General features: G+C 44.0%; 1 protein-coding gene across 16 annotated transcripts in view; it reads right to left on the bottom strand.

The window, feature by feature from the left end:
- DTNA (dystrobrevin alpha) overlaps nucleotides 1-14,469 on the bottom strand; it is a 328,281-nt gene that overhangs the window by 5,863 nt on the left and 307,949 nt on the right. For all 16 annotated transcript variants that reach the window (XM_040432328.1, XM_040432338.1, XM_040432336.1 and 13 more), the window contains one exon: nucleotides 6,723-6,891. In XM_040432328.1, the coding sequence (XP_040288262.1) occupies nucleotides 6,723-6,891 (169 nt within the window). The remainder of the gene's footprint in view (nucleotides 1-6,722; nucleotides 6,892-14,469) is intronic.

Genomic DNA, 14,469 nt, shown 5'->3' on the forward strand with positions numbered 1-14,469 from the left:
AGGGGGCTGAAGGCAGGGGATTGATGTTATTTACATGGGCCTGTATGTTGGAATGGCTGGGGCATTATACTTTCTGAGGGCACAACAGGGAGGATTATAACTATAGGGGGCACTGCCGGGGCATTATAAATACAGGGGACATTATCAGCGTCCTGATTGCTACAGGGGGCTCTGTAGGAGTGCTTATACATCAGCCTTATTACTACTGAGGGGTCTGTAGAGAGCTTTATTACCACTGTGGGAACAATAGGCATGCCTTATTTCTATTGGGGGCTCTCTAAGGGCATTATTAATACTGGAGGGTTACTTCTACTAATGGGGGCATTCTTGGGGAGCATTATCACTGTTGGGGGCACTGTATAGGGTATTATTACTAATGAGGGCATTCTAGAAGTGAATTTTCATTGGTGGGACTATGAGGAGCACTATTACTATGGGGGGGGGGACTATCTGTATGGCACTATTTATTCAGGGTAGTATTTGGGGGTATTGGGGAGCACAGTGAGCAGCAGGAGAACACTGTGGGGACTCCAGGTTGGGGGACGATGATAGAAAAGTGAGGCAGCTAAGATGTCTGTGTGTCACACTCTGCAGAGATGAGGCGCGACTGAAGGAAGTTGTCTGGACCGAATGGAGAAGATGATGACGAGAAGATCTACATCAGAGGAGACGTCACTTGGGAGGTTCTGGATGTAACAGGTATGTGCTGCTGTTATACTCCTGTATGGTTGATAATGTCTATGCAGCAAGTAAATCAAGTAAAATGTCTTTAATGCTAGTGCGGGCGGTGGGCGTCGACTAGGGCCATATGCATTGGGCTTGGGCCCCCGGATCATTTGAGACCCTAGCAACGCCCCTGGTGACTAGTGGCGTCGCTAGAAGGGGGGGGGGGGGGGGGGGGGGCAATCGCCCCCCCTATGTTGTCCTTTGCCCCCCCGGTTGCCCCCCCGCTGATTCCCCCAGGTGAATACTAATGAGCGCTTCCATTATGGAAGCGCTCATTAGAACCGAGAGACCAGGAAGTGGTGAACGCTCTGTACTCACCACTTCCTGGTCCTCGGCTGTCGGCTGTGCAGGGCTGCGCACAGCGTGAGGGCACTCTGTGACCTCACGCTGTGCGCGCCAGTTCAGAGCACAGTCGACTGAGGAGAGGCAGGCGGCGTCCAGGAGCAGGAGAGGTAAGTGATTTTTTATTTTATAAACTATGTGGCTGCTGGGGGCATAAGGGGGCTAATGATGAGGCATATGGGGGCTAATGGAGAGGCATATGGGGGCTAATGATGAGGCATATGGGGGCTAATGATGAGGCATATGGGGGCTAATGATGAGGCATATGGGGGCTAATGGAGAGGCATATGGGGGCTAATGGAGAGGCATATGGGGGCTAATGGAGAGGCATATGGGGGCTAATGGAGAGGCATATGGGGGCTAATGGAGAGGCACATGGGGGCTAATGATGAGGCATATGGGGGCTAATGGAGAGGCATATGGGGGCTAATGATGAGGCATATGGGGGCTAATGATGAGGCATATGGGGGCTAATGGAGAGGCATATGGGGGCTAATGGAGAGGCATATGGGGGCTAATGATGAGGCATATGGGGGCTAATGGAGAGGCATATGGGGGCTAATGATGAGGCATATGGGGGCTAATGATGAGGCATATGGGGGCTAATGGAGAGGCATATGGGGGCTAATGATGAGGCATATGGGGGCTAATGGAGAGGCATATGGGGGCTAATGGAGAGGCATATGGGGGCTAATGGAGAGGCATATGAAGGCTAATGGAGAGGCATATGGGGGCTAATGGAGAGGCATATGGGGGCTAATGATGAGGCATATGGGGGCTAATGATGAGGCATATGGGGGCTAATGGAGAGGCATATGGGGGCTAATGATGAGAGGCAGCATATGAGGGCTAATGAGAGGCATAATAACAGTGTCATCCACAGATGCCCCCATAACAGTGTGTCTTCCACAGATCCACCATAACAGTACGCCTGCGCACTGACGAGAGACAGAAAGAAGGGGAAAGAATCCGCGGAAGCAAGCAGAGGACGGCACAGCAGACGACTGAATAGCTTCTTTTGTAAGTAAATTGTTTTATTATAAATGTATCCCTGCAGACCGCAATTCTCTCATATTTTGTAATCTTATTTATATATACCTATTTTGTTTTTGCCCCCCCATTTTTGACTGTGGTATCTTTGTGCCCCCCCTATATATTATTCCTAGAGTCGCCACTGCTGGTGACCCCTGTATACAGTAATTTAAGTGAAGCCAGATGAAATTAGATTTTTTGTGCAACACTATACAATATACCATACCATGCATGAAGGCAGTACCATGACAGCACTCCAGGGATGGTGGAAAGGGTTTCCATAGCTGTGATATTATGTCCATGATATAACTTACTGATGTAGGCAAGAGCTGTCAGCCTGCAGTAAACAGCTCACAATGTAACTTCCCTATCAGTATGTCTTTGAAGTGTGGGATGAAACCGGAGTACCCGGGGGAAACCCATGCAAACACGGGAAGAACATACAAACTCCACGCAGATGTAGTCTTAGGTCAGATTCGAACCACTGAGCCACCATGTTACCTTACAGAGTTTTTAACTCATGCAGCACCTCCTTAACTGTGCTTCTCAAAGTAATGTGGGTTACTAAATGTATAATGGGCCAATATAACAGCTTGTGCAATGAACACATCTTATTTATCAGAATCTCTAGCATTCAGGCTCTATTTAAGGCTCATTCACACGTCCTTGTCCGTGCTCAAATCCGTGAGCACGTGGTCAGTGATGCATCAGTGTGTCTGTTTTTTGCTGTCCGTGTTGCATCAGTGTTTCACTGACACTGAACAGCTGAAAAATTATTTTCAAAAGAATCTCTTCTTAATGATCCATCACGCCCATTATAGTCTACGGGTCTGTGAAAAGCACGGATGCCATCCGTGCTGCATCAGTGTTTCACGGACCCGTAGACTATAATGGGCGTGATGGATTCGCGAACACGGACAAAATAGAGAATGCATCCGTGCTAAAAAAAACAGACCCACGGACCGTGCTAAAACACGGATGTGTGAATACACACATTAAAATGAATAGGGACGTGTGCTGTCTGTGGAGAACACGTACAGCACACGTCCATGAAACACTGACGTGTTAATGAGGCTTTACACTGTGACATACATATCAGAAAATGATCCAGATGTATGGAACTGTATGCCATATACAGTTCCATATGTTGCCTATATACCGCAATTGTATATTTTTTTCTTTTGCTGTGCTCTCCTGCATACTAAAAAGTACAGCGAGCTGCATTTCCTTTCCAGCTAATAAGATATTCCAATGTATACAAGCCCAGCGAATGCCAAAAAACACTTTTAGGCTAGGGCTACACTGCGACAAACAGTGTGTTGCGCGACAAAAAGGATACAACTACACGGCGACATGTCGCACAACATCCCTTGAAAAAGCGGAGCGAAACCTACGTCGGGGTGTGCTCACAGCTGACTGGAGGTTGGATCCCTGTATTGTACCACTTCCCAGGTATTTTCTGTCCCTCTTCCCTTTTAGCTGCCTGTAGTTTGTATATCCATTGATGGTTTCCTACTGGTACCTTGTGTGGATTTTTTTGCATACAGGGCATTTGGGATTATGAGATAGGTTTCAGGTGATCATTAGTATATATACACTCACCTAAAGAATTATTAGGAACACCATACTAATACGGTGTTGGACCCCCTTTTGCCTTCAGAACTGCCTTAATTCTACGTGGCATTGATTCCACAAGGTGCTGATAGCATTCTTTAGAAATGTTGACCCATATTGATAGGATAGCATCTTGCAGTTGATGGAGATTTGAGGGATGCACATCCAGGGCACGAAGCTGCCGTTCCACCACATCCCAAAGATGCTCTATTGGGTTGAGATCTGGTGACTGTGGGGGCCATTTTAGTACAGTGAACAAATTGTCATGTTCAAGAAACCAATTTGAAATGATTCGAGCTTTGTGACATGGTGCATTATCCTGCTGGAAGTAGCCATCAGAGGATGGATACATGTTCTCATTCTGTTTACGCCAAATTCGGACTCTACCATTTGAATGTCTCAACAGAAATCGAGACTCATCAGACCAGGCAACATTTTTCCAGTCTTCAACAGTCCAATTTTGGTGAGCTCGTGCAAATTGTAGCCTCTTTTTCCTATTTGTAGTGGAGATGAGTGGTACCCGGTGGGGTCTTCTGCTGTTGTAGCCCATCCGCCTCAAGGTTGTGCGTGTTGTGGCTTCACAAATGCTTTGCTGCATACCTCGGTTGTAACGAGTGGTTATTTCAGTCAACGTTGCTCTTCTATCAGCTTGAATCAGTCGGCCCATTCTCCTCTGACCTCTAGCATCCACAAGGCATTTTTGCCCACAGGACTGCCGCATACTGGATGTTTTTCCCTTTTCACACCATTCTTTGTAAACCCTAGAAATGGTTGTGTGTGAAAATCCCAGTAACTGAGCAGATTGTGAAATACTCAGACAGGCCCGTCTGGCACCAACAACCATGCCACGCTCAAAATTGCTTAAATCACCTTTCTTTCCCAATCTGACATTCAGTTTGGAGTTCAGGAGATTGTCTTGACCAGGACCACCCCCCTAAATGCACCGAAGCAACTGCCATGTGATTGGTTGACTAGATAATTGCATTAATGAGAAATAGAACAGGTGTTCCTAATAATTCTTTAAGTGAGTGTATATTACTATATGTTATTGCTCATTTTCCCTTGTGCTGAGCAAGCTTAGATATTGGGATCTTATACCCTGCAAAGAATGGGCCCCTGCAGAAGGGGAGGGGGGAGTATAATTATTTAAAATATAACTTTTAATGAGGTCTTGAAAATACAGAATAATAAGACTCACTACACAGTATAGACATACATACACAAACGGGCCAACTTAATGGTACCCTGTGGCTGGTAAAGACAATAAATCTGCTCCGTCTGGGGAAGACGTGAACAGTCTTACCAGACCCTTTGTAGATACTGGGGTAGGTCTGTGATGACAGAAGCCAGGAAACACTGGATGTATACCGTGCGGGAGCTCGTACGTCTGCCGTGTAGATGGAGCAATAGGACTGTTCCTATGTGACCCTACCAAAGGTGGAGGGGGGTATTATGCTTCTACCTATCTACACGGAGCACTCGCCCCGGAAAGGGCGACCCCGTCCGGTAGCCTGCCCCTATCTTGGACCGGATCCCTAAAACTACAAGCAATTTGCCAGTGCAAAAAATAATGATGGAGTTGCTTCCAATGGTCTCCCGACATGGCACATTTCTGTCCATGACTCTTCAGGGGAGTGAATGCAGGAAGATGACGGAGAGATAGCCACAGGTATCTGACCTGAGGCTAAGTAAACACAGGGGGGGGGGGGGGGGGGGAGACAAGCAATAGAGGCTTGTAACTGCTATCCCAGGGTGGTGGGATGCAGTCTTGCACAGGAGGTGTAGTCCTGTGCTGGACGGTCAGGGGGATGCAATGATCCACTATCAGGTGAGTCCCTTCTGGTTGGGGGAAAAAAAAACAACGAAATAAACCAGGGCGAGTGCTCCGTGTAGATAGGTAGAAGCATAATAGCCCCCTCCACCTTTGGTAGGGTCACATAGGACAAGTCTGCATTATATGAGCGGAGCCGTGTGGGCAGACCCCAGACGGATCCGCTCTGAACGCTAGTGTGAAAGTAGCCTAAGTTGGCCCGTTTGTGTATGTATGTCTATACTGTGTAGTGAGTCTTATTATTCTGTATATTCAAGACCTCATTAAAAGTTATATTTTAAATAATTATACTCCCCCCTCCCCTTCTGCAGGGGCCCATTCTTTGCTTGTTACATTGGAGTGTTTACATAGCCTGAATAGTTTCAGAGCTCTGATCAATTTTTGCTTTTTGATCTTATACCCTGCCAGTCAGCACGTGAGCTACTTCTCGCAACAATACCTGTATTGCTGCTTTACTTGTTTTAGATTATTGTCTTGAATCATGTGTCGTAATTATTTGTCATTAATTACCTAATAAAGCTTTATATATTTTTTGTATGTGTGTCCCTACGTTTTTTTGGGGTTTTCAACATCCATGTTGCGAAACATTTTATGTAATGATGGTCAATGGTGCTGCACTGAGACATGACAGTAGCACAAAAATCCAACTTGCATGGATTTTTATGCGACTGTCACGCTACAGTTCAGCATGTTGCATGTTCAACACCATTGACTATCATTATAAAAAATGTTGTGCGACTTCTCTGCGACACGTCACCGTATAGCCCTAGCCTTAGGGTCTATAAACACATTCTGCATATGCATCAGTAAAAAGTAGGAACAGATCATAAAAATATGAAATTATAAGAAACACATTGGAGGAGATTCATTAACTCCCTTGCGCCTGAAAAGTGGCATTAAAATGTTGCAAACTATGTGTCGCATCTCTCAGATTTTTCACCGCCCTCGCCACTTTCCCGAAAGGAAGCATGGCAAGGGCGGGAAGCAGCCCCGACAAATTGATCTTCATTTATGGCAGTTTTCTGGTACAGATGAAGTCCGAAATCTACGACAGCTTTCAGGTGTCGTAGATATCTGTTTAGGCGCACAGACTGCAGGAGGATGAGCCTAATTTATGACAAGGTGTGCGCCAGTCTTGATAAATCTCCCCCATTGACTTGATTTAACAGATGCTTACATATCTGCACGAATATTTCCAGCAGCTGAAGAATTATGGTTGTATGTTGGTTTTCTGGCATGAATCTGAGCAAGGAAAGCTTTCTCTGAGGTTGGAGATGGTACCAGGTCCTCAAAGTGAACCCTCCCGTACTCTGCATTCACATTGCCTTCTGCTTCATTTCCCGCATCTAGAAAAGACAAAAATGGAGTATGAGATACACACTGTTATGAAAGCAAAATTACATCCCCAGGCTGTATGTAGTGATCTGCTGTATTTAAAGGTATGTCAACACCAGAAGTAAAAAGCAGTGGATTTTTCTGGGGATTTTTCTAACTGCGCATTGCAAAGGGTAAAATCCACACTGGATGTCAATTTCCATGTGGATTCCATGCAGATTGTGCTGTCCCAACTAATAGCTCTAATTTAGAATTCATATTAAAGGCGCATTTTTGTACCTGTGAAACTGTCTGACCTGTTACATGTGCGCTTGGCAGCTGAAGACATCTATGTTGGTCCCATGTTCATATCTGTCTGCATTGCTGAGAAAAATGAAGTATTATTATATGCATATGAGCCTCTAGGAGCAATGGGGGTGTTGCTATTACACGTAGAAGCTCAGCTCTCTCTGCAAACTGTCGCGTCCTCTCCACTTTGATTGACAGGGCCAAGCATGATGAAGTTTTCACTGCCTGGCCCTGTCATTCAAAGTCCAGAGGGCACAGCAGTTGCAGAGAGAGCAGAGCCTCTAGTTGTAATGGCCACACCCCCATTGCTCACTTGCATATATTAAAACATAATTTTTCTCAGCAATGTGGGCACATATGAACATGGGATCAGCACAGATGCTTTCAGCTGCCAAGCGCACATGCAACAGGTCAGTCAGTTACATAGGTTTATATCTGCTGACAGATGCCCTTTAATTGTATTCTGTGTTATATCTGTTTTCTGCTATACTTAGTGTACTTTGCTGCCATCTAGTGGCCATTGTTATATTTGGTTTTACGTAAATTATCTATGGTTGTAATTCATATGTCATTCTTCTTGTAACTCCTCCTCTTCTGTAAACTCATATGTTGTGTCCTACAGTTTTTTTCTGACTGCATTACAGAGCTGAAGAGAGGATTTTCCATTGGCCTCTGTCATCACAACCGATATCATGCACAGAAGAATGGAAATGGCTGAGTGGCTTGCTGTGTTACACTGTTTGTGTAGCTCCCATTCACTGCGATGGGAGTTATGGAAACAGCAGAGGGCCAACCACTCAGCTGTTTGCATAATCTTTCATCCTCAGACCAGTATTTACTGTGTGTTATTCCCACTCCGCCATGAAAGGCTGAGATGGGACAACCCCTTTAAAAAGACTCTCACCAGGATCTTTCTTTTGTCTGTATGTTAAACAGCTGCAGAGATATCTGTTTTGCAAATGAGCAAGTTTGAGCACCAGGAGGTGGGACTAAATCCTTTGAGCACTGCTTGGTAACACCCCCTGTGCTCTACACACTCCCCTTCCCCTTGATTGACAGCTCAGCCCTCAGCATGCTGATGTCTTCCCCTATGTCGTAGCATCTATATATCATATACTCTATGTACTATAGCTTTAATTGCATCAACTGTTTCATTCTCTGCAGTTTTGCCTGTGCATAACCTTCAGCATGACAGGCAGATGCGCATTAAGGAATTCAATGTTTGGCTTGGTGAATGGTGTCTGAACCAAGGGTTTGGCTTTGTGTCTCATGTTAGCTCTCGTTGGAATGGAAAAGAACTGTACAAGAAAGATGGTTTGCATCTTTCTCTAGAGGGAACAAATGTCCTCAGTGAACAGTTCAAAGTATTTGCTAAGGAGCATTTAAACTAGGAAAGGGGGGCAAAAGAGTGATAATCCAGCAGTCCGACCGCTCCCCGAAACAATGCCAGAAGATGCCAGTAGCACGTAGGTTAAGAAATGACAAGCTCAGAGTCTTGTCTACAAATGCTCACAGTTTAGGGAATCAGATCAATTAACTTGAGCATATAATGGCATCTGATAATATAGATTTAGTGGCTGTTACTGAGACGTGGTTCAATGGGAGTAATGACTGGGATATAACAATACCAGGGTTCTCTCTATATAGGAAAGACAGAGAAGGCAAGAAGGGGGAGGAGTGGCCCTGTATGTGAAAGATAGCATAAAATCTAATTTAATACAAGTTAGCGAGACCAATTTAGAGTCAGTTTGGGTTACCTTGCAGCTTGATAATCATAAGGTAACTCGTGTAGGTGTGATATATAGACCACCTAGCCAAGTCAAAGAATTAGATGATCTACTATAGGGTTGTTGCGGGTATACCCAATCGATACTTTTGTCCCGGTATCGATACGATACCAGGATTTCAATTATTTCGATACTGGGCTGCGCTTCTGCGCAGTCTAGTATCTCTGAACATGAGAGCGCTGCTGTCGGCGCGCTCATGTTCTCTCAGCAGCACGGGGAGAAGGAAGCAGTCCTCCCTCCCCCCTGTGCTGCTGCTGCCGCCGCCACTGCTGCCAATGAGAAGAGAGGGGCGGAGAAGGGGCGGGCGCACTGCGCCACCACTGATACGACTTTTCCTACACAGAGCGGCGCCCAGCGATGTCCCAGCACTCACCATTATTCCTGGGCGCCGCTCCGTTCGCCAGCAGTGCCCCATTACTGTCTCCTCTCCTGCTCCACATGCTGATTACTATCGGAGCGATGGGGAGGAGACATCAGCTTCACTAGTGGGCGTTCCTTCTTCCTGGCTGTAGCGCTGTCCAATCGCAGCGCAGGAAGAAGGAACGCCCACTAGTGAAGCTGATGTCTCCTCCCCATCGCTCCGATAGTAATCAGCATGTGGAGCAGGAGAGGAGACAGTAATGGGGCACTGCGGGCGAACGGAGCGGCACAAGGAATAATGGTGAGTGCTGGGACATCTCTGGGCGCCGCTCTGTGTGGCCTAATACTTAAAGTCTGGACCCAGGAAAAGTAGACTTTAACACATGATACAGGAGGCAGGTGCCGACAGCAGAATCGCATAGCCGGCACCCTGCCCCTGACAGGGAGCTGCGATCAGCGGCAGTTAACCCCTCAGGTGCCGCACCTGAGGGGTTAACTGCCGCTGATCTGCCAGTACCCGCCTCCTGTATTAAGGGGTAATTATCATTGGTGGTGCAGTGTGCCCCTCAACCCCCCATCCCATTAAAATCATTGGTGGCACAGTGCGCTGGCCCCTCTCAACCCCCCAGTATTAAAATCATTGGTGGCAGTGGCCACAGGGTCCTCTCCCCTCCCCCTCATTGTTCGTGCAGTGGCAGCTTCTGATCGGAGCCCCAGCTGTGTAAGCCTGGGGCTCCGATCGGTTACCATGGCAGCCAGGATGCTACTGAAGCCCTGGCTGCCATGGTAACATCCCTGATGCTGTGTGCACAAAGCACAGGGCAGCAGGGACAGTGTGAGGTCTTATTCACCCTGATAGAGTTCTATCAGGGTGAATAGGACAAGGGATGAAAGATCCTAGATTCTGGCCCCTAAGGAGGGAAATAGTTATTAACCACTTGCCATCTGGGCCATTTGCCCTCTTCCTGACCAGGCCTAATTTTGCAAAACTGACATCTCACTTTATGTGGTAATAACTTTGGAACGCCTTTATTTATCCAAGTCATTCAGAGATTGTTTTCTCGTGACACATTGTACTTCATGATAGTCATAAATGTGAGTCAAAATATTCCACCTTTATTTATGAAAAAATCCCAAATTTACCAAAAATTTAGAAAAATTAGCAATTTTCTAAATTTCAATTTCTCTGCTTTTAAAACAGAAAGTGATACCTCATAAAATATTTATTACTTAACATTCCCCATATGTCTACTTTATGTTGGCATCATTTTGGAAATGTAATTTTATTTTTTTAGGACGTTAGAAGGCTTAGAAGTTTAGAAGCAATTCTTCAAATTTTAAAGAAAATTGCCAAAACCCACTTTTTAAGGACCAGTTCAGGTCTGAAGTCACTTTGTGGGGCCTACATAGTGGATACCCCCATAAATGACCCCATTGTAGAAACTACACCCCTCAAGTTACTTAAAACCGATTTTACAAACTTTGTTAACCCTTTAGGCGTTCCATAAGAATTAAAGGAAAATGGAGATCAAATTTTTAAATTTCACTTTTTTGGCAGATTTTCCATTTTAATAAAAAAAAAATTCTTTAACACATCGATGGTTAACAGCCAAACAAAACTCAATATTTATTACCCAGATTCTGCGGTTTACAGAAAAACCCCACATGTGGTCATAAACTGCTGTATGGGCACACGGCAGGGCGCAGAAGAAAAGGAACTCCACATGGTTTTTAGATGCTATGTCCCATTTGAAGCCCCCTGATGCACCCTTACAGTAGAAACTCCCAAGAAGTGATCCCATTTTGGAAACTAGAGGATAAGGTGCCAGTTTAATTGCTACTATTTTTGGGTACATATGATTTTTTGATCATTCATTATAACACTTTATGGGGCAAGGTGGCCAAAAAATTGGTTGTTTTAGCACAGTTTCTATTTATTTATTTTTACACGATTAGCGTGCAGCTGCAGTTTCTGAACGGACGTTCTGGAACGTCCATTCAGAAATAGAGATCCACCTCCCGGACATTTATATACTATGGGCGGACGGGAGGTGGTTAAATAAAAAGTGCAAAAAAAAAAAAAAGGAAAAAAAACCCCACCAAAATATTAAGTATGAATCACCCCCTTTTCCCAATTTCACATATAAAATGTATAACTAATAAACATATTACATATCGCCACGTCAGAAAAGTCCAAACTATTAAAATATAAAAAAAATCTATGCCGTGAACGCCGGAACAGAAAAAATAAATAAAAACTGTGCGATTCGCCATTTTTTAAAATGCGGAATGCACGTGGCTTTTTTGGTTTATTTTTTTTGCGTGGTATCGAGTATCGCAATACTTTTTCATGGTATCGAAACCGAATCAAAAATTTGGTATCGCAACCACTCTAATCTACTAGTTGAGGAAATAGCTAAAATGACATTGAAGGGGGAAGTTACCATTATGGGAGACTTTAATCTTCCTGATGTAAACTGGAAAACCAAAATAGCTAGTTCTACCAGGGGTACAGATATTCTAAATTCCCTACTGGGATTATCTCTACAGCAAGTAGTTGAGGAGCCAACCCGGAAGGAGGCCATTTTAGATTTAGTATTCACAAATGGGAATTTGGTATCTGATATTACTGTAGGGGAAAGCTTGTGATCACCAGTCAGTGTGGTTTACTATAAGTACACCACACAAAAACAAAAGTTTTAGATTTTAGAAAAACTGACTTTTCTAAAATTAGATTAGTGGTATACGAGTCCCTATCAGATTGGAACAGTTTCAATTGAGTTCAGGAGAAATGGGACTACTTAAAACTGGCACTATTGAAGGCAATAGAAAATTGCATTAGGCTTGTCAGTAAAAGCAAAAAAAGGAAGAGACCACTGTGGTACTCAGCAGAAGTGGCCAAAATCATTAAAAACAAAAAGATAGCATTTAGTAATTATAAAAAAAAAAAAGAGGATGACAGGCAAATTTATAAGATTAGGCAGAGAGAGGCCAAACACGTTATAAGAGCTTCTAAAGCACAGGCAGAAGAGATATTAGCTCAGTCAATGAAAAAAGGAGATAAGACATCCTTCAGATACATAAATGAAAAAAGGAAACTAAAACAAGGAATTACCAAATTAAAAACAAAAGAAGGAAGGTATATGGAAGAAGATAAAGAACTAGCTGACTGCCTCAATGAATACTTCTGTTCAGTTTTTACAAAGGAAAATGAAGGAAAAGGACCTCAGTTAGGAAGCGAGACTAATGAATCTTTTGATGCATGTGTCTACAGAGGAAGAGGTTCTAAGTCAGCTGTCTAAAATTAATACAAATAAGTCACAGGGGCCTGATGGGATACACCCAAAGCTATTAAAAGAGCTCAGCGGTGAACTAGCAAAACCATTAACAGATTTATTTAACCAATCACTGGTAACAGGAGTCGTCCCAGAAGATTGGAAATTAGCAAATATTGTGCCCATTCACAAGAAAGGTAGTAGGGAGGAATCGGGCAACTATAGGCCAGTAAGCCTGACATCAATAGTGGGGAAATTAATGGAAACCATACTTAAGAAAAGGATTGTGGAACATCTAAAATCCCATGGATTGAAAGATGAAAAAACAGCATCGGTTTACTTCAGGGAGATCATGTCAAACTAATTTTATAGATTTTTTTTGATTGGGTGACTAAAATAATAGATGGCGGAGGTGCAGTAGACATTGCTTATCTAGACTTTAGTAAGGCTTTTGATACTGTCCCACATAGAAGGCTTATCAATAAATTGCAGTGTTTGGGCTTGAACTCCCATATTGTTGAATGGATTAGGCAGTGGCTGAGGGACAGTCAACAGAGGGTTGTAGTCAATGGAGTATATTCAGACCATGGTCTTGTTACCAGTGGGGTACCTCAGGGATCTGTTCTGGGACCCATATTGTTTAATATCTTTATCAGCGAAATTGCAGAAGGCCTCGATGGTAAGGTGTGTCTTTTTGCTGATGACACAAAGATTTGTAACAGGGTTGATGTTCCTGGAGGGATACACCAAATGGAAAAGGATTTAGGAAAACTAGAGGAATGGTTAAAAATCTGGCAACTAAAATTTAATGTTGATAAGTGCAAGATAATGCACCTGGGACGTAAAAACCCAAGAGCAGAATATAAAATCAGTGATACAGTCCTAACCTCAGTATCTGAGGAAAGGGATTTAGGGGTCATTATTTCAGAAGACTTAAAGGTAGGCAGACAATTTCATAGAGCAGCAGGAAATGCTAGCAGAATGCTTGGGTGTATAGGGATAGGCATTACCAGTAGTAAGAGGGAGGTGCTCATGCCGCTCTACAGAGCACTAGTGAGACCTCATTTGGAGTATTGTGCTCAGTACTGGAGACCATATCTCCAGAAGGATATTGATACTTTGGAGAGAGTTCAGAGAAGAGCTACTAAACTAATACATGCATTGCAGGATAAAACTTACCAGGAAAGATTAAAGGACCTTAACATGTATAGCTTGGAAGAAAGACGAGACAGAGGGGATATGATAGAAACTTTTAAATACATAAATGGAATCAACAAGGTAAAAGAAGAGAATATTTAAAAGAAGAAAAACTGCTACAAGAGGACATAGTTTTAAATTAGAGGGGCAAAGGTTTAAAAGTAGTATCAGGAAGTATTCCTTTACTGAGAGAGTAGTGGATGCATGGAATAGCCTTCCTACAGAAGTGGTAGCTGCAAATACAGTGAAGGAGTTTAAGCATGCATGGGATAGGCATAAGGCCATCCTTCATATAAGATAGGGCCGGGGGCTATCCATAGTATTCAGTATATTGGGCAGACTAGATGGGCCAAATGGTTCTTATCTGCTGACACATTCTATGTTTCTTTACCACATTAAGATATGCTAAGAAAGCTAATATATATAATAAATCCAAGATTTCTCCCGTGCATCCCCCATACTCTGGAACTCGCTACCCCAACATATCAGACTCTCACCTACAGTGGAATCCTTCAAAAGAAACCTAAAAACCCACCTCTTCAGACAAGCCTACAACCAGTGACCCTGCTGCCTCTATACCGCCATGACCAACCTTACCCTCTTCTACTGTGTCCTCCTCCCATACCATATAGATTGTAAGCCCTCACGGGCAGGACCCTCTTTCCTTCTGTACCAGTCTGTA

Source organism: Bufo bufo, chromosome 5, assembly GCF_905171765.1.
Source record: "Bufo bufo chromosome 5, aBufBuf1.1, whole genome shotgun sequence".
Lineage (NCBI taxonomy): Eukaryota > Metazoa > Chordata > Amphibia > Anura > Bufonidae > Bufo > Bufo bufo.